The 26,992-nt window shown below is 40.1% G+C and overlaps 1 protein-coding gene across 1 annotated transcript in view; it reads left to right on the top strand.

Annotated features, from left to right (window-relative positions):
- The first annotated feature begins 411 nt into the window (after positions 1–411).
- Positions 412–26,992, top strand: part of PLCG2 (phospholipase C gamma 2) — a 66,054-nt gene continuing 39,473 nt past the window's right edge. Inside the window, exons 1-5 of the mRNA XM_040615040.1 lie at positions 412–529; positions 6,280–6,518; positions 22,247–22,387; positions 25,006–25,099; positions 26,570–26,617. Of these exons, the coding sequence (XP_040470974.1) occupies positions 6,323–6,518; positions 22,247–22,387; positions 25,006–25,099; positions 26,570–26,617 (479 nt within the window). The 5' untranslated portion in view covers positions 412–529; positions 6,280–6,322. The remainder of the gene's footprint in view (positions 530–6,279; positions 6,519–22,246; positions 22,388–25,005; positions 25,100–26,569; positions 26,618–26,992) is intronic.

Below are 26,992 nucleotides of genomic sequence, written 5' to 3'. Positions count from 1 at the left end.
ATTGCCTCTTCAGGCGAGCAGAAGCACAGATGAGCTTTGCATGCAAGGGGGGCCACGGCGGCTCTGCCTCCCGCCTCGGGGTGCCTGCGGGGGAGCGGGCCGTGCCCGCGGCCCTGGGCGGACAGCGGCGGTAGGGAGCTTGCCGCCACACCGAGGGGGACCGGGGCGAGCATTCCTGGCCTGGCTAACCCCCTCGGTGAGGGAAGGAGGCAGGGCACGGCACGGCAGAGCCCCCGGGGCGGCTGCTGGGCGGTGTGAGTGAGGGGACGCCGTGGCGGGCTGAGGGGGCGCCGGGCGGGCTGAGGGGCGCCCAGCCCCGCCACCGCCCGCTGCCCCGGCCCGTCCGGCCCCGCGCGGCGGTAGGTGGCCGCGGGGGTCACGTGACCCCGCCCCTTCCCGGTTGCGGCAGAAGCAGAAGTGGGAGCCACGGAGCGGCGCGGCGGGGCGCGGGGAGCTGAGGCGCCCGCACCAGCACTCGCAGCCGCCGGCACGGCGTCGCCGCGGGAGGCAGCTCCCCGCCGCTGCGCAGGTGAGGGCGGCCCCGGGGTGGCCCGGCAGCGGGGCGCTCCCCGCGGCGCTGAGGGGCGGCCGCCGCCCTGCTCCGGCCCCCGTGGGCAGCAGGTGCCGCAGGGCTGGGACGGGGCGGCCGCGTCCTGCGCCCGTTTGACCTGGTGGAGGCAGCGGGCGTGAGGGAGGGTCTTGTGAGGGGCGGCGGGGGCTGTCGTCGTGAGCGGGCTGGGCGGCAGGCAGGGGCCGCGGGGTGTGAGGGAGGGCCCCGGGGGGAGGGCGCCCGTCCTGATGGGGGCGAGGGGCTCTGGGGTCTCCTGGAGGAGACCCTGCCCTGCCACCCCGCACCTTGTGGCTGGCCATTCTCCGCCACGGGCCGCCCAGCCGAAGAAGAAGGAAGGAAACCTTCGCCGTGTCGCCCTGTGCCTGACAGCAGCCCCGCACGGCCCTGGGGGCTGAGGGCCCCTGCCTGGGGCTGGGGCTGCAGTGCCTGCCGGGCAGCGGCCTTGCTGCCACCTTCACCCCCGGCTTTTTGCCAGGCCACAGGGCTCCCAGCACAGCAGCTGTGTCGCAAAGCTCTGTGCAAAGAGCCGTGCATTACTATGAGTTATTAGCACTGTGGTACTGAACTGGGGTTGCTGGTGGATATCCATCCTGCTGGTGCTGTGCTGAGGCAAGTGCCTGCTCAGGTGAGGTGATGTCCTAAGTGCACGCAGAGGCAGAGCTGGAGGCAGTGGATTCAACAACCCTCTTGCAGTGCCCAGAGCACACTGAGAAACTTATGAGTTGACTAGAGTCAACATTTGGATTGCACTTCTCAGTTGACCTTGTGTGCCTGGGAAGCACCTGCAGTGTCATATGGGTGAAGCTGTAACAGAGCATAGATTCATCAGTGCTTCTCTGAGATGTTCTTTGATAGTCTGTACGATTATAGTTTGTCTATTACAGTTTTTCCTCTCTTTGTGTTCTCACAAAGGGAGTTAAGAGTGGTTGACTGATCTTCAGATAAGAAGGGTTTGTTTCTGAAACTGAAGTACCGTAATGAAGGAAAACTAAATAGACGGGTCTGGGGATAGATGGAGTGGGTGTTTTTTTCCATGTCTGTGTTCACTTGGTCAGTTGCAGTGAGTCTTTCTGACTTTTTAGTCCAAATTAGTCAGACTTTTAAATAAAAAACAGTATCAAAAATACTCTTATACTGAGAGCAACAAATGGTCCCAATTCTGTGTGTGGTACAGGACACCATCAAAGTTTAGCTCCTATAGTGCCTACAGTCAAAGGGAAAGAGCCATGTATTGGTGTCTGTGTCTAATCTAGAGCTTATGATATGTTTCTGTGACTATTAGCTCACTTGTTGAATCATGTAAGGGATGCTAGATCTTTTTACTTCAGGCGTCAGTAAGGCTTCAGTAGAAGAGCAGTAATGCCTCTGTTGCACATAAAGGTGTCTTGTAGCTCATACCCTGCTGGTTTAGAGGTATCCAGATAATGGGGTGATGAGGGTCATGACAGAGTTCTGCTGTGTGAATGGGTAAAAATATTGTTGATTCAAATAGTTGTGCAATGATGGGTGTAAGAAGGCCGAGGGGCACCTGTGGGTGAGTGTAAGAAAACTCAATGTTTAAAAGGTTAGGCCTAATATCAAGGGCTTCCATTAGGTTTTTTCGGAGGTCTAACGTGTTTTACTGTTAGGAAGCTCTCTGTGATGGTAAACTAGAGCAGGTAGCCAAAACAGTATAGAAGTGATCAGTTAAATTGATCAAATATTATGATATTCTCTCCACCTTTTCTGATGAGGTATATATCCTCAGATACAGTATTGTTTCATAATAAGTTAAAAACTTGACTTAGACTTAGGATTTAAGTTGGACTAAAACCACTGTTTGCTCTGTTTTTGGAAGAAAGAGCTACTTTAAAAGGGGAAGTCCAGTATATTATATTCAGCGGAAACTGTTTGAGAAGCCACCTCTGAGAGGCAGTTCCTTTGTACTAAGGGATTAATCTCTCAAAAAAACCCTGCCGCATTGCCTTTTATTAAATAGCTATATTTAGAAACCCCTTTTCTTGTTGTTCTAAGTCATGTTTCATTTTACAGCTACACATTGTATGGTAAAAGGCAGAGCAGGTGTATATTTTGTTATAGTCTCCTGAAAAACTATACTAATTTTTAAATTAGTTGAGGTTTTTATTATTGCAATGAAGTGTTACTAAAATGGTTAAACCTTGTTGCAAATCACATCATGTTTGGTTTATGATAATTTTTAATGAAAAGGGCCAAGTCAGAAGACAGTTGTGGTTTGTTTGTTTGTTTTTTTGTTGTTAGAAAACCAGATGCTGTACAAAGATTTTAATTTAATTTTATTATTTATTTTCTCCTCCTTTCATTTCGCGGCATTACAAGTCATTGTAGCAAGACAAGGTGACTATGACTGTCTTGTTAGATGCAAGCTTGTGATAATTTAGATGATTATTTTACTAGTTTCAGGGAATCAACAAGGATCGGTTATATTCTGGCTGAAATCTGCTGTTACTTACTACCCTTAAAAGTTGTCTGCTCCCTCTCAGTTGAAGGATTGCGGTATAGATTTGTCTTTCAGTATTATAAGGAAAGGGTACTCCATTTTCTTATTACAATAACAACTTTATAGATACTAAACACCAAATAACCTGTATAATGTTTTGCAAAGCATGGAGTGAGACATGGTTCCTGTTGTAGAGTGCTTCAGGTTCGCTGTGGGCAATGCAGAGAGGCTGCTCTGCAGGTAAGAAGGGACAGTTTGTTTCTATGTTAGCTTCCCTCCCCTCCCCCCCGCCCCCCCCCCCCCCCAAAAAAAAAAAAAAATTAAAAAAAAAAAGGTGAGTTTATTGAAGTGGTAGGATTTGAAAAGGGTTTGTAAAGATTACACTGGACAGCTTCACAGTCAGACAGATTGCACCGAAAGCAGCTACTGACACGTTGTTAGAAGACAGTTTTGTGGTATTAATGAGAGACGGCAGAAATGAGGGCTCTTTAGTGAAGAGCAGGTCAGGAGATAGTGACATGGGGTGAGGGGGAGGAGGGTTGGAAGAAGTTGCAAAGGGGAAGCGAGAACTGGCATGGTCGAATTAGCTATCAGCACAGAAACTGAAACTGCTCATGATGGAGACTAGTGGACTGAGGAGAGAGGAAGAGAACCAGAGGAGATGCTATGGTGGCTGCATGTGCACAGAGATTCTTTAAACCTGTCCTGCTCAGGGATGTGGTTAAGTGGGATGGTTGGGAACTGTGCGGCAGCAGCTCCTGCTACCTGTGTGAAACTTATACATTTCCTCCTTTGTGCACAGATGAAAGAGCAGGTTCCAGGGCATCCTGTTTGTAAATAATCTCACTGAGAAGTAATCAGGCTTGTAATTAGCTGTTCGATGCAATGATGTGTGGGAGACCAAAGCACAGAAACTTGCTAATATTTATGAGAGCTGCTGCATATGCATCTCTCTTGACTGTTTTGTGCCAAGATGTGTCCCAGGTGCATGCACACAAATACCTGCCACCTGACATGTGAGTAAGGAAAAGTAGGCTGTGTAGGAGAAACACAGCCATGACATTTTAAAAGTACATACTGAGACATTTTAGGCATAGCCAACGTTTGTTTCAGTATTTGTATTCACTCATTTTCCCTTCATTTTCTTTATAGCTCTCAGGAAGACAGTTAGCTGGTTTAAATTGTCATATAGGTCTCATATAGGTTTAAATTTTCATATAACGCAAGCTGATGTCATTATTTCTTGTGTTATCTTGTCACTGGATTGCTAGGTTTCAATCATCAGCACTTCTTTGCTCCTCCTAATGTAATATCAAGAAGATAGCAACACTTGCTGCAAAGCCTGTGAGGCTTCACAGATTTCAGAGGTCTCTTCAGGCAGCAGACTGATGCTTCTTTAGTAATACAGGGCAAGAAGAAGAACAAACCTGCTGCAGTTCGCCATGGGGGACAGCGTTTTGGTTATCTGACAATAGCAATTGAAATAAAATAAACAAACAAATCCTGAGAGAGTAGAAAGATTTTTTGAGTACAATTCAAATCTGTTGCAAATATCTTTTTCTCATATTGATATGTAGATTGTCAATACTTAGGACAAAATGGAGTGCCAGATATTTCTTACAGTAGTGGAAGTTAAATTATCAGTTTCAAGAACGAAGAGCTTAACTTCCAGCTTGCATGGATCTCATGAGGTTTTTATGGAACATAATTGTACAAATACCCTAAAATAATAAAAATAATTGCTATAGGAATGGTGATTTCTGATAAGGACTGCTTTTGTCTCTATATCAGTTAGACAAAATGTCTGTGAACAAAGGTATCTCTCTATATGTAGCTTAACTAAAAGCAGTTCTGATGCTTGAAAGGAATTTGGTAGTGTTGAAGTGCACATTTTTTGTGTCTTAGGAGACTCTTGAAGTCACAAAATCGACATAAATACAGTCAGGGCTGGAACTTTGTTCAAGGAAGTCTGTCTTACTTTGGACCTACTGGTAACAGTTGCTGTTTTCTGGGGGAAAAGCAGTATTGCTATTTGAAGGCTTCAGAGATGCAGCCTTACCTCTAGTGCTACAATGTGCTGTTTTGGTAAAAGTGCACTTGGACAGAATATGTGGTGTGTTATGCTTACATTTTACATTTGATGTGCATGTATAATGGGTAAATGATATACTGCAGAAAACCTGCTAGATATTACAGAAGAGGATTCTATTCATAATTGTATGTGGTATCATTTTTGGCTATCTAATCAAGAGTTGCTTGTGTAAGCATCCCAGGAAGTAATCCTTTCTTGGCTGCTGGTTATACTGGCAGAAGAACTGGAGGCTTGGTAAATAAACTGTCATGTTCTAAGCAATTTGTGCAATACACTAGTTTTTGGTTATGAGAGGATGTAGAAAATGTGGTAGAAAATGTGGCAGAAAATGCTACAGAGATACCAAATACTGCTCCTTTAGAAGAGATTTTTAACATAGTTCTGCTTTAGTTTGAACATGTGTTTCTGCTTCCCCCCCCCCCATGTTTCTGCTGTGTTCTTTAGTTTTATTTAGGCTTAAATTCTTTCTTTGTTATGACCTAGATATTATTTTCTTTAGCATTTCAATGGTTAGCATTCTTTGTGTTTTGCTCTCTTGTCCTTATTACTCAGGTATACTTACATTTGGTATTTCTTCCAGTCATTTTTCTTGGGTTTTTTTTTTCTACTTATTTTTCTGGCATAATACTGAGACTTTGGAGATGTAAATCTGTATTTGTAGCAATGGGGGTGTACATCCAGCTGAAGTTGTGCAGGAATAAAACCATAGGGAATTATGTCTCTTAATGTGATTTTAATGTATTTGGCCTAAACGGCAGACCTTGGCTTACTTTCTTTTGGTCTGCAGCACTGGTTACTTCTGTGTTAGAAGACTGAGGAAGCAGTTGGGGGTACGGTGCGTTGGTCTTGCTGAGAAATTTAGATTGTAATTCTTCACATGCAGTAGCTGCTCCACCCAGCTCTTTGTTTTTAATAGATTTTGCAGTAGTGTGTCTACCAAAGTGTCATTTCTACCACCCACTGGGAAGACTCTTCATAATTTCTTTTGGGATAAATCGGCAAGGATGCTATTAATGTTAGCTGTGGACCTGCCTTGTATTTGAATGGGTAGGAGTCTCTGTTAGGTAGCTTTAACTTAAACAAATGTGATTTTTAAAGAAACAAAAAGGATGTTTTAAATACTGAATTTTCTCCCTTTTCTTTCTTTTTCTTTTCCAGGACACTGAAAACCATAAGAGTTTGATTAAGAAAAAAGTAAAAAATGCCTAGAAAGAGTATAGACTACGGAGCGCTACCAGAGTATGAGAAAAGCCAGATCAAAAGGACCTTGGAGCTGGGAACTGTTATGACGGTATTCAGTCTTAAGAAGAGTAGTCCAGAAAGGAGGACTATTCAAGTCATCATGGAAACCAGGCAGGTAGCATGGAGCAAGACAGCTGACAAGATTGAAGGTTTCTGTGAGTATTTGCAAAGTACACCTCAACTTGGACTTCCTAATTGATTGATGTAATTGTCAAGTATTGATTTTAATGAGACTTTGTTAACATAATGAAGTTTTTGGCTGAAAAAAGTTCAGTAATTTGCTGAGAATATTTTCAATTGTTGCAATGTAGGTGAAGAATCTCCTGCAGCTTGTTATTGAGGTATCTAACACTACCTAAATAGGATTATAGTGTTTGACCCTAAGCCCTGTTCTCAGAGTTTTCATCTTTGAATATGATAGTGCTTGTGTTCTCTGAACTGAGTTACTGAGTGACTGCTATATTCCATCATTAAGCATCAAGATATCTTGTAAATTCGGGAGAGTGTTACTTTACTCCTCCTCCCTTCAGAAAGGAAAAATCCTCCAAATACAAGGACACTGAATTAAAAATTCTGGTTTTCAGGGAATTTTCTGTTTCAGGACAGAAATAATTATTTAGGGTCATTATTGCAAAGTACCAATGATTTAGGAGGATGAAGCTGTGAGATATAAGAAACTGTTTCAAGGTCCTCTCTCGATACTGTCTATTTAGTTGGTATCTGAAGTGACTAAACCCACTATTTATAACAAGGTCAGGAAATAGAAGGGGAGTGTAAAGCCACACAGGGCTGCAAAAGATATGGTAGAGGAATAAAGTGAGGCTAATCTTCAGTTCTTTCTGAACACGGCTGATGTCAAGCAAGCTCAGCCTGTGCTTTCTGGGATTTCTACAGCTCCTATTAGTATAATGTCATTACAGTGTTTGCATATGACTACGTGGTAACTATTTTTTATTTATTACAGGCAAGATTTTACTATGTAAATGCTAAATGATGTTTGTCCACAATATAGGAATTTAATTGTTTGCCTGAATTGCCAGAATCATTTGTTGGTCAGCCTTGGCTAACAGGAGAAGCTTGTAGTTGGGGAACTGGGGCTATTTGGGAAAAGAAATCGTGGTAAGAAATTGCAGTTTGGAGTTGGAGAGCTGGGAAGGTTGAGCTTTGTTGGCATGAGAGAATAAATACAGAATGGAGAAGCTACAGAGGCAAGAATCTAACTTACTGGGCAGAGGCAGGGATTTCAGTGAGAAACAAGTTAATTAAGGCCTGAGAGAAGAAAAGGAGTTTATGAATGGAAGAAAGACTGAGGCATAATTAGGGAGTGGTGGGGGAAGACACAGATATGGAGAATAAAGCAGGTGTTTCTCCCTGTAGCGTCTTACTGTTTTGTGAGCTTGACTACATGTACGTGAAGTCCAGTGGTAAAAAAAAAAATCTACCTGGTACTGTTTCAGTGCTACCCTATGCATAGAGCAACTGTGACTGGCATCAGTTACTTACTCTACTAGTGCAACAGACAGGGCCATGCTCCTGGTGTTTGCCCTGGATGTGAGTACACACTAATGTGAGAGAAACCAGGAGGGAGAAGAATGGGGTTTGTTCAAATTGTGGATTTTTAGAAGGGTGTTGGGGTTTGGGTTTTCTTTTGGTAAATACACAGCACGTTAAAAATGCATTGATCTGTAAGGTTGCAGAGACAAGCACTGAGAAGTATGATTTTTGGATTGTCTTCTGAGCAGCTTCTGTTCATGCTCCTTACTTACAAGTATTACCTCTGTTTGTTACTGTTTCCATTGATCCAGTCTGCACAAGGAATGAGACAGGAACCTGCAACTGGAAATGTAATGTAATGGAATGGAAGACTGGTTGTCTGGAGAATGTTGTTATTGTTGGTGGTGAAAATACGGTCATAGGCAGTGTTCTGGGTAAAAGCAGACAGGTCTGGACAACCTAATTAACAGGTACCTTGGATCATAATCTTGCAGTGCCCCAATTTCTCGTGTGGAAAATGAGGGTAATTATTGCTTCCTATAATGACATGCATGAATGCAAGTACATTACTGGTTCTAATATGCTTAGATCCCGAAGTGAGGTGTGCCAAAAAAAAATAAAATAAAGTCATGAGATGAGTAATTCAGTTATGACAGCATGGCTTGAGTATGCTTAGCAAATAAAGCCTGGGGTTATGCACAGAGCAATAAGATTAAAACAAAACAGAAAATTATCACTCAGTGGGTGAATGAGGTATTAAGAGTCCTCTGGCAAAAACAATATGTGGTCTTGTAGCTGAAGACTTTCTCGTAGGGGCTGAATTTAAAGCTGTACGATCTGTGTGTTCTAGATTTTGGGGTCAACTTTTTCAGTGCTTGACCTGTAATCTTCTTTTATCAAAGCTTCCTGGGGGTGGTGTGTGTTTGTGGTAGTATGTCCTGATAATTGTTTGCTCTATGCCTAGATTTTAACACTTCTTTTAAAATAAGGTAAATATTGTAATTTGACTTTTACACCTGGATAATCCAGCAGGGTAATGACTTGCTTGCAGTTAACGCAGGCAGTCATGACTGGAACGGGGGATATAGCTACAGACCTGTGACTTAAACAAAGACCATCCGTTTCTCTTCCCCAAAACTATAGTACTGTAGCAGTTTTTAAAAAAAAATTAGCAACATTTAAGTGGCCTTCATAACGATGGAAACTTTAGGTCTGAGAATATGTCATACTCTAAAGCATATATATGCAAAATACTGTTTTGTTGTCTTAAAAAGCAGCACATCTGCCCAAAACAAGACTTACTTTGCAGGCATTTTTTCAGAATATGGTACAAACAGTTGTTACAATTTACCGTGAGCTCTATCTGATCTTCTTGAAATGAAAGTCACTGCAGCTCTAACTTGCTGACAGTGTTTTTGCTGAAGAGGAAGGAGATACTTTATTTATTTAGTTAGTTATTTAAATGTTGCTATTGCTTCTTTTGACTGAGACTCAGGCTTGCTTTTTTTCTTGGAAAGTGGAAAAATTTATGGATTTGTAGCTTTCATATTTGATAATTAAATGGATAGACTTCTTGAATACTGATATTGGGAATTAAAACTTTTATCTCTCTGGAGCTATACTGAGGAGATAGTACCAGCTTTGTGGTAGGAGAAAAGTTGTTATGACTTGTATATATGAATGACCCCAAGTATTCACTGGTGGATTGTGTTGACTTCGTGAAAAATAAAAAAAGTTTTTTTTTTTTTTTTTTGGCTGGCTGAGGGCATAGAACTGTCATCTTAAGTATTATATTGTTTAATATGCTTGTGCTGTACAAGAAATAATATTCATGATGTGATCTTAATGATTGCTATTTGCATGTGCTACAGTCCAATAAGAATTAATATTCAGTACGAGTAGAAAAGTTAATGGCTTCCTGTTGAGTGTGCACAATTTTAACTCAGGTTTGTCAACTGCTCTTTAACAGAAGGCAGAAAACTGAATGTTTGCAACTGCTGTGGTGTTTGTGTTTCTAAATCAGATAGTGAGGAGAGTTCTTAAGTGTTGGGATACAAAAATAGGCTGCTAATAGATAGAGAAAATGGAGGTCAACTTTTATACTTTATTTTAATATTCTTCTGTTGGAAATTAAGAAGAGAGAAAAAAAAAAAGCTTTTTCTCTAACTGCCCTCTGTGGTGATGGTAACTATAGTGCTGATTTTCTTGCAGGTGAACTGTAAATGTGTGAAGGATGTTCAAATTCTTCTAAGCCAGAGTTGTTTATAATTATTACAAGGGCCTTTTTCAAGTTTGGTTACTAGTATTTTGGAAGTGATTTAAGTTAAATCTCATGACAACAAAAAGACAGCTACCCTTATTCTGGAATAAACTGACCCATGCAAGGGAGATGTAGGATTAGCTATACTGATATAGATGTTTAGACGACCCCATGGCCCTGAATGTGGCAGTACTGTGTATTTTAAATTGCATTACTCTTGGAAAGATCCCTTTTGTAAAAAAAAACGTCAGCATTTCTGTTTAGAGCAGAGCAAAAAGAGCTGCTAAAATTATGGCTGTTTCCTGCTCAGTGCAGATGTGTTTCTCTGGATGAGTAAGTAAAATGGAGATACCTCTCCTCACAAACCCCTTTCTAGACCCAGGCCTTTGGTGTGGTAAGAGGTGAGGGTATACAAAGGCTAGAAAATCTGATTTAAACAGTCTCTTAGTTATGCAGCTCAGACCACACGATGTCTAAATACTGGAGGTTTTTTATTGACCTTCTGAAGGACTTGACTCGCTGTATACAAAAGGAGTTTTGTAGCAGAAATGGACTGGGGAGAAACCTCTGTATTTTCCTCTAAATGAAAGAATATAGGTTGTTTGTGTCCTTAAGGGAACGATAGGTTATTTGAACAGTAGAACAAGAGGCCAAATGTTAAGCTGATTAAGTCCCCTCACTTTTAATAGAGCACCTGAGGTTTTTGATCACTTTTTTGTTACCTTGGGAGTTATTGCAGTGCTGAGAACGGTGCTACATGATTTCTTAATTCTTCAGATAGAGCGTTTTATTTTAGCTTCTGGTAAGTTCTAGCTTTACAAATTAGGAAGGGAGCATTGCGTACCAGCTCTTCTAAAAAGGCTAGTCCTCTCTGCCCACCTGCAAGAAGGGGGAAGGAGCAACACATCAGTGTCTCCTCACACCCTTCCTGAGTTGTCTTACCAGTGTTGGTAACCTGTGCATGAACACTTCCTTTCTTTTAGAACTGTGCAGTCAAGAGTTGTTCAAGTCAAGTTAGTTCTTGGGTGATATTTCAATTTTCATGAGGTCAAGTGAGCTGCTGAGTTCGTCCAAAGAAATCAGACTTGGTGAAAACAGTAGATTTTGCTGTTTGTAAGGAAACTGTCATCCTTTTGTACAATCTGTGGTTCTTGGGTTTACTGTGATTCTGTTTTTAAATGTAATACTTTGTAGGCCCAAAGAAAGATAAAGTTAAGCGACTGTGGGGTATCTTTCCTTTCATTTTAGCCTGTAAAGTTAGGAGAGACTGGTAAATGAGCAGATTTCAAGAAACGTTAAATAATATTTGACCATATTTTCCATTTTGTGGGAACTTCAAGTTTCCTTCTGGATGAAAGAGGAAAGATTAGCTGTGGAAAGAGGCCTGCCCATCCTGGAGCGTTTTTCAGATTTAGTGGAAGCCAGGAAGGTTTTTAGTGCTGCTGCTCTTTTAGTCAACAGCTAAGACTTTAGAGTCCCTTATGTATGCCTTTCCTGCATCAGCTGGGGCCAATACAACCTGTTGTCAAGACTGAAATGGATAAAGGGAGCAATGAACCTTTGAGAAATGTTTTTATCGTGGATGTTTAGCATACAGGGTTTCATTAGTATATTAAAACAAATGCCAGCAACATGTGCTTCCTTATGTGGGCCTGCAGAGAGCTATGCAAATAGCTAAAGGAAGCAGGTCTCAGCTAGATGTAACTGTGTTCACCCATGCTTGGACTTCTTTTAGTCATCTGGCTATTGTTCTATATACAGAGACATTTTAGATGCCCTAATAGCTCTAAGATCATCTGAGGGAAATACTTCTAGACACTGGCTACAAAATGTCGGAGCTTTTTCTTCTGCCTCTTAGTTATTAATGGCATTTCTTTGTATTCTGCATTGTCCTAATTTTAAACTGTTAAAAGATAACCTAAATTTTGCTAGGTGGGCTATAGGACTGCTTGCGGGGTTTGGAATCTCAATGCTTTTGATCCTAAGTTACCTAGGTCATAAGTGCCAAAAGATTGGTTCAACTTCTGATGACAGATGTTTTTCCCTTGAGGAGTTGTGTGGGTTTTGTTTGTTTTGCCCTTGCTCTTGTGCTTTGTATGTTGCAGTGGCATATTAATACTTCATCAGACCACCCATGCTTTGAAGCCATTGTGTTGGTTGGGTTTTTTTCCCCTCTATTTATATTTCTTGGTGTGCACACTAATTCTGGTTTCAGCGGACCCTGTGTCACTGATTACAATAGGAGAAATCTGCTGTTTCTTGGATAAGAAGTAAGTTTTGGTGAGTGTTGCAATAGTACTGCCCCACTGAAAGGTTAGTGACTCTGATGCAGCATACCCAGTGTCTTGGGGGCTGAGGGTTATGAACAGGAATGGTACTTCTGTCTGTGTGTGAAATAAGTTTGAGGGAATATTTTCACAGCCTAGTATTAAGCTGGTAACTTAAAAGGCTAGTCTTGCCCAGATAGTCAGTTGAGAGAATGAAAGGCTCCTCCAGAGCAAAGTTTAGTTCCTGCTCTGAATTACTGTCTGCTGGAGTCTCTTGCTCTGGCCATTGTGTATATAAAAAGCATAATAACACCAGCTTCCTAACTCCGAGGCAGCATTTTTTTTTTTTTTTTTGTACTTTGGTTACTTCATCTATACAGCTGGTTTAAGTATAGGAGTTCTGTTGCAAAGCATTGTAAATGTAAAAATATAATTTGAACTTTGAGAAGAATTTTGAGCGTAAAAGACAGCACAGAAATAAAGGACCATTTTTTGCAGGGCCATGAGTCTAAAACCCACAGCACTAGATCTGCATCTGGTATCAGATACCATTGCCAGGAAAAATAAACAAATCTGTTAGGAGTTCAGGGTGGACCACAGTCTTCCCCCTCTTTTCCTTGCTGTAGCACAGCTGACTTAGAAGCTGCCTGGTGCTGGGGAAGGCATTTGGCAACTTTGATTATGTAGCAGGGGACAGTGTGTGGTGTGGGGAATGTGTATTTTCTTCGAGTGATACCCTAGTGCAAGCAGGACCCAGTATGACTTGACTGTGGATCATTTACCTATAGGTTTTATTGACAATTTTAAGTTCATGAGTTTGCAACTTAAGAACTACAGATCTTGGAAACTATGGTAGAGCTAAAGTAACTTTTGCTTTACCAACACATGAGAGAAGGAAGCTCCAGTCTCCTTGTACAGAGGTGATTGATTGCTTGTTTAATTCTTAATGGACCCTTTTCTTGTAGAAATTAACTTATGCATACTAGATACATGACTGTGGAGCTGTGACTTACCAGCATGATTTATCGCAGTGTGTTGCTTAGCGTGTCACTTCCTTATGGTTCTGCTGTGTGTATTTATTGTATGTTTACCCTTTACAACTGTGCATGGCTCTGCACGCTGGCCCTTGGGTCACCCCCCCGCCCCGCTCCCCCGCCTCATGCTGTTTCTCCCCACTCCAAACTGTCACAGGTTGGATCCACTATGGGTGTGTGTTGTATCCCGGGGTCACTCCTTCTTCCACATCGGCTACTCTGCCGTGCTGTTTCTTCACTAGGATACCAAGTGGCCCACAGACAAGTATACTGTCATAGCTGATAGTGGTGGAGGGAACTACTGGAGTACTGCAGTGAAAGGCAGAGGGTAAGGAAGGGGCAGTGAAGACTGAGAAGTGCTTGTCAGTACCCCCATCACCTGGGGTTTGCTGACTGAGGGTGCATTTCAGTACTACCAAATAAGGCTCCCAAATTTCCTCATATTGTGGTATACACATTTATATGCATGTGAATAAATCAGGGCCCAAAGAGATTATGGTATTGAAGTTTGTAGAGCCAGTATATGCAAGGTGTAAATGTCCAGGAAGCTGATCCATAATGGATATTTCATTCTTTGTCAGATGCGAAGTGCTTTAAGGACAATTATTAAGGGAAAGTTTGTGGCGACTAGAGTTCGATTAGTCACTGGAAAATATGTGAGTTTCTGCATACTATTCCGTGAATCCTTGTGTTAAGTGACAAATCACAGTTAAGAGAATTTATGCTCCAAGCAATCTGTGGTGCCTTCCTTGAATGTACAAGTATGTGTTTCTCTGTAACATAAGTTTGCACGTTTCAAGGAAGATTCTGTTGAGGATGTAAGATGATTTCTGTTTTTTTGATTACCTAGGATTTTTTTTTTTAATGTGAAGAGGTGACTTGCTTTGGTAAAATGATATAAACCATATTTTAATCCCTTAATCCTTGTAAAAGAAAGATCACCTATCTTTTTTTGATCTTCTTGGATTTATTGCAAAATACTGAAGAGAAAAATGTCTAGCGCTCATTTAGTTATGCAAGCACATAACAAGAAGTAGGTTTAAATCGCTGGAGGGCCATGTTTAGAAAAAGGTCGTATATCAGCTGTTAAAATACTCTTTCTGTATGTAGACCAAGAGGTTAGAGTATAGGTAAGGTTGAAAGAGAAAAGGGTATAATGTATTAATATTAATTTATTTTGAAAAATTTCTGTTTCTCAGAGAATGAAATACCTGTGTTTGGGAACCTCTTGTCAATGAAGTTAACTGCAAAATTACGAAGCAGAGGAATAAAGACGGCTTAAATTGAGACTTCTGGTGCTAATGATATGCCCCAGTATAACACATAGTGACAATTTCTTTTGTCTTCAGTTAGACCTTTATTAATGCAGTAGAACCATCTTACACCTTTTTCCATTTTTAATTGAAATGTGTAACATTTTATCTTAGGATTAAGTTGGACTGCTAAATTCACATTCTCTGTTCTCCTGTGGTTTTTTTTTTCCTGTAATGATTTTCCAGAGTTTTTAGAACAAAATGACCGTAGTCCACTTTTAAAATACATTTGCCATATCAAATTCATTTATTGTTACTGATCTTTTGTCTAACGTATAAAAAGGAATTATCAAAGATTAAGTTTACTTGAGATTTTCTTCCTGCTGAAAAGAGATTTTACAGAATTTCTTCTCTTTTGGACAAATATAAAGCCCTGATATTTTTTTTTTTTTAAAAAACATAAAACCAAATTGAACTTTCATCTATCACATGTATATTAAGAAAGGGAGTGAATGGAAGCAAGTAGCTAAATTGGTAAATTTACGTTATATATAAAACTAGAACCTGTGGGAGCTGCTGTGTTTTTTCTCAACTGCAAGATTACACTGTGTTTGTGTTTTCAGATTGTTACGTTGCCAAGCAGAAATCACTAGTTTCTGCAAAATGTTGCACCTGGCTATTTAATGATCAAAGCTCATTGGAGAAGCAGTGCATCTGTAATATAGTCATGTAGACAACAGGACCAGATCAGGCCACATACAATTTACGGGGAGAGGTGAAATGCAGGGATGTATATTTTAATGTAATGGCAATCTTACATACATACTTAGGTACAGGTGGGGCTAGTCTAGCTAACAAGGGCTGTGGCTTTCTTAATCTTTATTGTTGTATTTTATTAATTTTATCCTGCAGTGTGTTTTCCCTGGAATTAAAATTTGCTAATTTTGCTTTTAAAATATTTGCTAAAATGACCTGCCGAAGGGAGCAATTTTTAGTTCTGTGCATGCTTTTGGCTGTCAGATACATTGGAGAAACTTACAAAAAACTAACACCTAAGAGGGTATTTATCTAAGTGGCTTATGTTCTTAAACATAGATGTTGGTTTTTTTTCCCCATAGGTTAAATAGCTCAGTCATTTAATCAGTAGAATTGTTAATGCTTACATGAACTTCCTGTCTGGTGGAAACCTTTTTTTTTTTTTTTTTTTTTCCCTTGGAGAGGATGGTGTAAACATTTACAGCATCTGTACCTTTCTGGGAGAAGTGATGGTATCTACATATTCTGCTGAGGAATGTGAAATGAGAGCTTCCATTGGCTTCAGTGTTAGGCTTGACCTTGCTAATTTGTAGGAGTGAGTTGTTTTTTTTTTTTGCTAACAGAATTTATTCTGTCTGAATTTCCTTACTGTTTCAGACATAAAGCAATAAACTAATAAACTTAACCCATATTGAAAACCTCAAGTTCATATTCTGTAATTTTCTTTCTGTATTCTGAATACTTTTCAAAAGCTGTATGTCATTGCAAAAATGAATCTACATCTTGTACTTTATGGAGTATCTTTTCAAAGGAGCATTAAAATTCACCTTTTTTCTGTTTCAAAGTTGCTGTGCTTCAGCAATCCGTACCCCCAGGCGATCTTTGTGTGCGTCTTCAGCTGAGTATTTAGAGCTTGGTTTCTGTGGTCAAATGAAAAAATGAACATGTGTAGCTTTTAGCTGTTTTCAAATAATTTCTTCCCTTTAGCAGCTCAGTTAAGCAATGCTTAATGCTAACTTTCAATGACCAGACTTCCTGTCGTGGGCAGCCAGCAAATGGGGATGGAATTAACTTCATAGACCTGAGCACCCCAATGTGATTGTGTTCAAAGTGAGAGCGAGATGTAGGTACTATGGTACACTTTCCTCAAAGTCAAAGTTTTACATGGCAACATTTCTGTTTTGTTTTGTTGCATGGAGTAGAATGTAAACTTTTATGGGCACATATGTAAAGGTTAGGATATTCTCATCTTATTTCGTGAAGGTGCCTTTTAATTTTTAGTATGAAGCCAACAGCCATTTGAGATGTATGGGCCCCTTGAATTCAGAGTGCAAACTGGGAAGGGCTGTAATATGTTGTTACTCTACTGAGCAGTCCAGTGAGAAGTTATTAATTTAATGGTATTTTGTTGTTACTGTACATGGCAGCTCTGTGTGACCTGATTACTTAAAAACCTGTGGGTTTAAAAGGTGCGCTTCTCTAAGCCTTATGTCAGTCACACAGCTAAATCCCCAGAGGACCCCTTGGAAAGCTAGTCATGTGTGCTTTCTCAAGATGCAGCACACTATTTCTCATGTTCCATCCTTGTAACCGTGTTTTCAGATAATTTTGTGGCTTACCTGTGATGACTTCCTGGGGCAACTGAATGTCTCGCTAAATTTCACTGTTTCTGTGAGCTGAATTACTTTCCATGCCCGATCTGTACTGTCACGCGGCAGGAGATTTTTGCTTTCATGTGACTTTCTCCTCTGAGAGAAGCCTCACCTTGTTCCCTTTAGAGTTGCATGAGAACTGTGTTTCATTGCTGCTCTGAATAAAACAAGCTGTTAAGACACACCTTGTGTAGTTAATTTTTAATTCTGCAGAAGTGAGAACAAAGCCATTGTCCTCACTAACCACCCTGGAGTACATTTGCAAAAAGATACTAAAGGCTTTCTTCACTCACTGGGTGCTCATTTGCACATAGCTCATGTTGCAGGGGGCAGTTTCTGCCTTCCTGAGATGAAACCCTCTTTGGAATATTTTGTTATGCAAATTGCTCAAAAAAATTACGGATTCTGAAAACTCTGAAGTGCAGAATGTTGCTATATGTACATACAAATGAAAATGTGAATATATTCATCTAGAGAATGCCCACCCCGTGTCTCAGTCCACAGCACTTAGGTGATCAGTGTCTCTTATTTTCCTCTCCAAAAGATTGCCAATAGTTTCCCTTTAGCCTTCTTGAAAATTGCTGAAAATATCTGCTGAATAATGTTCATGGCCTGATTTCTGACTCTGTAAGCCTCCTTTGAATCTCTCTGTAGGCTTTTTCTTGTCCTTCATTAAGCACATAACTCTGAGGTCTGATCCAAGCATTGTTTGTGGCCACAGACACTGAAAGACTCGTGGGGACTTTGGACTTTGAATCAGGAGCCTGATCCCACAAGACCCTGTAGTCCATTATGCCAGTCTCAGTGGAACTCAGCTTATACTGTTTATTAAGTCAAGGATACCTTGCTAGTTTGACAGCCTCTAAGATTTTTTGACTTACCCCACGTATATACAATCTGCCTGACTTTCCAGCCTAAAATTATGTGACTTGACCAAAGCTGATCTATGCAAACACGGCTTCCTATGGTAAACTTGAGTGCCTCCAGCTAACGTAAGGTGTTCTGCTGTTAGCGTTGGCTGGTTTTAAGCAGGGGCCATTCCCTCACCCAACTGCCTGTCTGGGTGTTGAGTGGTTGTGCTGCCAACCACAGGTGGGTGTTGCTTGAGCACAGGGGTGGACGGAGACAGAACTTACCCCTTTGAATACCAGTGCTGGTTTACTCACTTCTGGAATGAGGAGCACAGTGGTGTTGCGTGGGTTTTTGTTTTTTTTTTTTTTTGATCACAGTCATCCACTATCATTCGTGCCCCGCCCCCAGTTCTCCTGTTCACATCATTTTCTCCCTGTGCTTACCTTATGTCTTGTCTTCTGCTGAGCTTGCATGGCACCTGCTGTAGTAGAATCCAAGTTCTGTTTTACTGTCTGCCTCTAAGTGTAACTGAAGGACAGGTCACAGCAATTCATAGTTTGTAAGTGTGTGACTAAATGTGATCACTACTGCCAGGTCATTTGAATGGAGATCAGTGGAGGTGTCAAGGATCAAAAGTTTATTGTTAAGTTTATGGCAGTAAAGAGCTCTAGCAGACGCTCAGGAAGGCACTGAGCAATTAATCTGTGCAGTCTTTGGAAAGTAGCTATGTAGTAGTGTAATGATCCATTGAATTAACTGATTTGCTGAACAACACACAACAGCAGGAGCTGAAGTTGAGCAGCTTCAGGCTCTGAACTGCCACAAATACTGCATGCCCAGATCAGAGCCTGAGACAGGATGGTAATTGAACGTGCCTTGGAGTCCAGTCTTGTTAAAGAGCTGCTTGAGGGAGTTGTCACATCAATAGCTGACTGATGAGGCTGCCAAGGAGCCCCTTTTAACCTGTAGAAATAACCACATAAGAGAATGAATGAAATGTAAACTAGTACTGTAGGGGTTTCAGAGTGGCACTAGACTTCTAAACTATTTGGCTGGGGACCGAGTACATTGGGAATGTCCTTATTGTCTTGCTGGGTGTGAGTCAACTTCTCTACAGGGCATACTTTGATTTATATTTCCTTGGGAAATGAATGAATCTTGCACTATTTTATGGGAATCACACCTGCAAGCATGTCGGACCTGATCTGACCCTGCAAGCTGCATATGTCCAGGTCTGTGCTTTTTTCAGGTGTATCAGGTCCCAGGAATGTGAAGCCAGGTGAGGATACAGCTCTGCAGTTTGGACATGGGATTAGGAAGAAGGAAGGCTCTAGTACTTAAATGCACTAGGAAGATAAAAGAGTGTCCTAGGTGCTGTGCAGGTAGTTCTGGTACAGGCATAAAGTTACATTTTAATTGTTCAGTGACAGATTGTGCTATAAAAAGTTAACTGTGTAACAGCTAAATTGGTACGGTTAATCTACTGATTTGAGTCTGAAACATGTTGCAGTTTTTCCTGGCCTGTTCCTTTCCCAGTTCAGTTGGGATCATCCATCCTGGACTTAGGGGGCATTATGTGGAGGGTGCCAGGTGACTCCAGGCCGCCTGGGGAGGTAGCAGAGCTTAGTGTAAGACCAAAATTTATGCTTGCTGTGCATATCTCTCTTTCCCAACCTCTGATTTTCTGCCTTGGCTTTTCTTTCAATAATACAGAGTAATACATCATAATTACGGTATATAATGGTCATTAAAATATATGCAGGTAATTTCTATTCATTTTCTGAAACCATGACATGTATTATATCTTTTTGTAAAAGTCTAAAGAATGTTTAATAAAACTTGTGTTTTGTACATCTGCTTCATATGTTATTTAAGTAAATGTAATGATATCTTGCCAGAATTTTGTAGGATACATAATATGTTGCCTCAGAAGTATAGGAATGTAAATTGTGAAATTGAGGGGGTTTATATAAATATTTTCTCTCTCTCTTTTTTTTGTCTTTTTTTATTTTTTTCCAAAATGTGTTCTCTTCCTGAATCGTTCCTCTGTTTAGTGAATTTTTAGCAACTAGGGTATACTAATCTCTTTTTCAAAGACCAGTTGGAGAAACAATAATATGGTTATAACAGTGTGAAACCTGTGCATACAAAAATCTTTGTGGCTGTATGTATATGCTCATACGTTCATACAGTAGAATGGGATGGTAGCGTTGAAAAGTTGTAATGCAAGGAAAAGAACTGTAGTGAGACATTGAGTAAGTTTGTGTTTTTGTTTCAGAGGTCAGTATGAGGTAAGAGCCACTTGAAATAACAGCAGTGCAGGTTGTGAAATCTGTTTTATCGCTGCTTATAGCTTATATTTTGCATGGGTCTTTGTGGTGCGGTGTTCACATGTGTGGACTTATAGGAGTCTGAAATGAAAGGTGTGCTTCATTTTGAAGTTATAACTGTGTCTTTCAGCAGGGATTTGTTGGGTGAAGGGAAAACAGAAGGGGTTACTGGGGTTGCTCTTGTCCATGGTTAGAATGAGCCAGCATGGTGCAGTCCCATGCTGTTTATTGCAGCCATGCAACCTCCTTCCCACTTTATTTGGGTACTTTCTATCTCTGCATCCTGATTCTTCTCTGCTGATATTAACGTGAATTGGTGGGGTTGGATCGTGTTTTTCAGATGGTGGCATTTTGGGATGGATATTTGGCTACACCGCTAGGGATCTAGGTGAGACTCTGGATGGTAAAGGGGATCAGAGTCAACAGTAGGGAGCTTTTGGTTGCTGGTCATTTATGGTCAAGTCATGAATTTATTTTAGAAATTTGCATCTAAATTTAGGGGCCTTGGCCAATAAGACACATGGATTGTAGGAGGTTTTTTCATGGTTTGAGACGGTGGCTGAGACATGGAGGCTGAGACATTAAAACCCTGTCTTGAATATAATTACACTTGGAAAAAATATTTTAAGTTGCTTGTGTCCTACAGTTAGTTCTAGTTAACTTTAAGGTCCTATTTTGCCAAGGTAAGTTGTTTGATGTCTGGGACAAAGCAGTGTCTGCTTGGTAAGTTTGGCCTGGGATACTTTGCAGAGAATAAGAAATTCCAAGATGAATTAGTGTTCCATTATCAGGAATTCATTGATGAACTTCCTTGTTTGCCTCTCCCTCCTTTCCGAGCTGGCATCATAGATACCTAGTTCTACACAGGCTGAAGGTTTAACCAGTGTTCAGCTCCCTGTCTGTTGGCAGCAGCATTGCTTTTTCATTATGTTACTGTGTTCTGTTACATATGAAGTGTTCATTTAAAATGGGGGTTTTATATTGCAGTGTTCTTAAATGTATGGAAAGAAACCTTCAGCTTTTTCCTTGGATCTTGCTAAGTCTGATAAACACATTTCAAGAACAGCCTTGAAATGTTTTTCTTCACTCTTCATTCTGTAGCTTGTAAGTCAAGACTGTCCAGAAGTGGGAAGAACTGTTTATTTGTCTGGTCCACAAGCAGAACAAAACCACTTCCTCAGTTTTCTAATAAGTATCTTATCTTGAGAGTGCACATATTTCTATTTCAGTGCTGTCTCACTACTGTTATGCAGGCCATGTAGCAATGGTTTGATAAAAAAAGGGAGTTGACTTGAAAATGTGTACTTCTGCAGTGTTCCTACTCTGCTGAGCTTTAGTATGTACCTGTGTTCTGTAGAAAGCAGGAAGTTGAAAGTGATACAATAAGTTATGTTAAATGACCGAGATCTTTTTGGAGTTGACCAGGAGAAAACTCACAAACATTTTCATTATTAGGCTGGCTTTTCACTTTATATTCCTACTTTAAATATTTTTCTTACAAATGCCAGTGACTATAGTAGCTGACAAGGTTAGCTGACTATCTAAGATTTGATGCGTAATTTTTAGATGGGTAAGTTAAAAGTTGTATCTTTTCTTTTTTGTCTCTGAACAGTTGCCACGGCAATTGAAATTTCTTGTTTAAGAGTAAATGCCATTTGTGAAATGACGTCTTCTGTAACGCAAAAGGCCCATGTGTATACACTCTGTTCATGGATAATCAATGATAGTGAAATGATAAAAACACAACAGGTTATTTTTCTTCTTTTGGTCTTTCTCTACTGTTGTCTGTTAGTAATATATTTAGTTGTGGATTCATGGATTGCAAGCTGGTGCAATTTGTTTTTCTTGCCCAATAAAGATCTTTACATATGTGTGTGTATTTTTATTTTATATATGTATGCATGCTTTGAGTTGTTCATCTTATTGTTTATGGCTCTGCTGGAACGTAAATGCAGTTGTACTGACTGAATGTTGTTTCCTTTCAGTGGATCTGATGGAAATAAAAGAAATTCGCCCAGGAAAGAATTCGAAGGACTTTGAGCGTTGCAAAGCAAAGCAAAGAGAAGAACACTGCTTTACTATTTTTTATGGTACCCAGTTTGTCCTCAACACCTTAAGCTTAGCAGGTACATTTTTCTTCTTTTAAACCTACTGATTGAACAAATCAAATACATTGATGGAACAGTAATGCAAAGAATACTGTGGTTTTGACTTCTGCAGTTCAGAGTAAGCGCACCAGCTGTTTAAAATCTGGAGATAGACCTTTTACTTGGCCCTTCATGTCTGTGAACTGCTGCTGCATTTGTAATGTTTTGCCTTCAGATAGCGTGTCATTTTGAGTGTAGTTTCTGATTTGCTCAATCATTTCTAGTAAGGTAGCCTTTTGCTGGTTAAATCTCTCTAGTAAGGTCTTCGGTGCTGAAGAGCAGAGGTGACATTGTCCTCTTTAAAGTCAGTAAAGGATTGGCTGTTGTCTTCAGTGTGGCCAGAATATTGCCCTTGAATTTTTAGTCTGGCCAAAATTGTTTTGGAAACGATAGCCATAAAGAGTTAGACTACAGATACATGACAGAAACTTTCCTATCACCTGCTAGCAACTGGAAGATGCCAATTTGGAAAAATGAAGTTCTAGTTTGAGGTTACGTGTGTGCATGTCACCTGATAATACTAAACCTCTTCTAAAGAAGTACTAGGGCACCATAAATAGTATTGGAAGATGATAACTGAAAATTAAGAGATCCATGTGAAACAGAGGGAAGTTGTATCCTGTATCTGTTGAAAGGGTTGCAGCACTTATTTCAGGTGAGGCTATCCAGGGTAGCAAACCCAAAGACTTTGAAATGAAAAGGGATATAAATTCTTACAGTGCAGTCCGAATACAGTTTCTAAGTAGTGGAGCTTACAAAGAGATTTCTTTTCTAAAATGTTTGTGATGGATCCTTGGTTTAGAGTCATACAGATGACTTATTTGGAGTGGTAGTTTTGTCTGTCCTGTGCAGGAACACACTTGTTCATTTAAATCATTAAATTCATTGCAGAATCTTAAAGGGAGAAAAAAAGGAGTGGTTTGTAATTGTTTTAGTGCTAACAGTACCTTTTTTAAAAATGGAATTAATTGCTAATAGATTGCAGTACTAGAAGACAAGTTTTTTTGCAGTCTGATGCACTGGAAATTAAAGACTGCTTGTGACTAATCCATTATTATACGCTTTTAACTTCAAATTTAAAGTTTTACCATTGTTGGCTGAAGCCTGTGAAAACTTTGAGTAAGGAGCTGTGCTTAAATGCAGCTGTGCCAGGTACTTCAGTTTGATTTCCATTAACCACCCCCCATCCCTCCTCCATGGCAGTTCTCAAAACCAGTGTTCTGCCAATACTTGGAAAACACTCAGTACATTGAGATATCGCTGTAATGCCGAACTGCAGAAAAACATTATACAACTTTCAATTAAGGGGGAAATCCTTTTCCTTGTTAAAGTGCTTGGTCGTGGTTTCTTAAAACAATATAAAATAATTGTTACTTAAAGGGAACGGTAGCTGTCATAAAGGGCAGAATTGTCTTGGGAGAATAATTGGTTGGCAGTGGTAGTGGGTGTTCTTTCTGAAATTGTAACTAATTGAAAAACATTTCCATAGGGAGCTGAGGCTGGGTTTTAGCTCCATCCTTGGGGGATAAAGCATTGTTTGAAAGTGTGTTTAAATAAAATGTAATCTTCACCTTTTGAGAAACTGTTTTGCTTTGAAGGCAGTTAAAAGAATTTGCACAGATTACAGCTCCTGTGTGAAAATAATTTTTCAAGACTAGTTTAAATGAAGAATGCCATCATGAAATTTCAGAACCAGCATGCTAAAGCAAATGGACTTTGCCCAACTGAAGGCTGTAATGATAGCATCTCATCCGAGGCCCACAGAATTGGTTTCAGCTTAACTGTATTCCGTAGGGAAGGAAGCCTATCCCAGCACACAGTTCATCATCTTGCTTCTGTTGGGTCGAAGCATTAGCAAATGTGATCATGTTAAATAATGTGGAGGACTCTACTGGTCTGGGAAATGGAAAGGCAAACTACAATTAAAACAAACCAAGACAATGATAAACCAGTTTTTAATGTTGGGAGGAAGATGTACCTGGCTTCTAGTGTAAGCCGTGTAAGGAATTTTAGACCTTTTTTTAACTTCTATTGAAATGCGTTCTATATGAGCTACACCAGTTTTGTACATTGCTCCCTTTCTGTTCCTCTTGCGTAAGTCTAATCCGGAGAGAAAGGAGGTGCTTATGTCCATCAAAAGCCAGTACTTCACAATTTTCTTGTAGTTGCTTGGAATATAATGAGCTAGTTTTATGCTATAACGAGTTCTTGGCTTATGTGCTTCAAGTTGCTTGAGATGTAGGTCCCTGGGTTTTTGCCACTTTGGAGATAGAAGATAAGAAAGTGAATTTGATTGTGTTACTTACAGGAGGTCAGCAGTAGTTCTATGTTTTTTCTGCTGAGATGTTGAAATTTGCCTGCCCTGATAAGCAGACTTTGAACAAGAGGTATTTTTTCACAGAACTTTCAGAATTGACCCTCCCACCCCCAGATCCATGCAGTTTCTTATTAGCAACATGAAGCTATTCAATGAGATTTATCAAAGAGAAAGGTTAATTGGCAGCTTTGTATGCTAGGGTTTATCTAAACATCACAAATTATGTCTTGGTTTTGTGGTGATTTTGTTTTGATATTTCTCATAGTATTTTTTTTTCCAGCTGACTCTAAAGATGATGCCGATAAATGGTTGTGTGGCTTGAATATCTTGTATCAAGAGGTCATGAGCGCTCCCACACCTGCAATCACAGAGAGGTATATAGACATATTTTATCTTTGTGAGACTTAACATTTGTTTTTGAATTGAAAGTGGAAAATCTGAAAGAAATTTTTGAAGGTGCAACAAGTGGTGCCTGCCAGTTACCTTATGAACAACTACTCTCCAGTTAGTGTGTGATACAGAAAGCTCATATGAAAATTCTCCATGTCTGTTTTGCTATATACATGTTCTGGTATTGTACTCTGCTGCATCCACTAATGCGGACTTGCAATTTACCCTGTTCTGTATACCAAAACAAACCAACACTCTTTTAATGCGATCACAAGAATGTCTGTTGCAAGTATGTGTTGACTTCCTGGAAAATTTGTATGCCTTATGTAGTTACAGCAGGGTGGCTGTAGTAGGTGTCCATGTGTCCTGTGTCCCAATAATTCCAATGCATGCTTTTGTGGTTTCTGCTTTTTATTGGACCCATTGCATTGTATGGCAATGTGATCAACTGACTCAGAGAGCCAGGCTGAAAATAAACATTTTTAAGGATTACTTTTTAGCAGCCAGCCATATTATGGTGCAACTGCATGCTTAATGCTTCTGAGGATGTTGCACACAAAACTGCTGATACTCAGAATGCCAGTTTAGTTGATTAGCTTTTGATGCTGCCTCTGTACCTGATTGCTTCTCATCATAGCTGACATTTTTGTTTGCGGTCACTGCTGTTACCTGCTGTGAAGACATACTGTGTCATTGCTTGCTACTTGACAAAACTGTGGCTTTGACACGGATGTTGTCTTTACCTACTTGGGGAGAAATTATTCTTGTCTATTGTATGGTATTGCAGCAAGCTCCTATACAGAGTGCTCCTGGATTCCAGGCTATGTTTGTGCAGCAGAGTGATTCCTGTAGAGACTGAGAATAAACTTAATAATGACTTGCTGTGCTCATCCTTTAGATCAAAGTTGTGTGTGTGTACACATTTACTATTAATGCTGCTGATACTATTTTGCTGTGCACCTAAAACTGGCATACACTCTAATGAGGAATGTCTTTAAAATTCTCTGAACCTCTCTTTCTCTGCCCTAGTTTTTAATTTTTATGCGTCTAATAAATTTGAGCCAGCAGCCTCAGCTGGCATAAATTGTTGACTTGATGGAGTTACTCTAGTTTAGATTAGCTGAAATTTTGGCTTGCCTTATCCACTTACATTTTTACAGCTTCTGTTTGCTTGTTCTTTTCTGTCCTGCCCACCCTTCCCCTTCCTGTGTTGTTTATGTGGCTTTAAAATGCAGTATTAAGCAGCAGAAAAGTATGTATTTACAAATACAATTATAAAACTGGCTGAGTCTTTAGGTGCTGCACTGGAAATGTTTTTGCATTATTAAGAGATGTATCTTTTAAATATTTCTGTTGAATTTCATCTATGGATTTTGATATTTAATTGGTTGTGTTTTCTTTATAATTCTTAGATTAAACGTTTTTTGTTTTTTTTTCCCCCTCTTTTCCACAAGCTGGCTGAGAAAGCAGATCTATTCTGTTGATCAAACTAGAAGAAACAGGTAAGAAGCTGTCTCTTTGTTCAGTTTGGTTTTATCAAACTTCTGTTGCAGATTCTAATGTGGAATGAAAATAAATAAATAATTATACATCCAAGATGTGAAATATGAGAACTCTGAAAATGGCATTTGCTCTTGCTTTAAGAACTTGTCTTTTGCTAAACGCAACATGTTCATGGCACTCACTTATGTTCATGTACATGGTATAATGAGGAAGCAAATGATGACAAATAAGTAGTTTTGCTTTTAGCCTACTATTACCCTGCCAGAATGAAGAAAGGGAGTTGTCTTCTTCCAGTCTTTGCGTAGAGCTGTGCAGGTATGTTTGCTTTGTATATGCTTATGTTTGTGTGCAGGGTTGTTTGCTTTATAGATTTC

The sequence above is a fragment of the Falco naumanni genome, chromosome 15 (genome assembly GCF_017639655.2).
Source record: "Falco naumanni isolate bFalNau1 chromosome 15, bFalNau1.pat, whole genome shotgun sequence".
NCBI classification, from domain to species: Eukaryota; Metazoa; Chordata; class Aves; order Falconiformes; family Falconidae; genus Falco; species Falco naumanni.
This window is presented reverse-complemented; position numbering and strand designations above follow the sequence as displayed.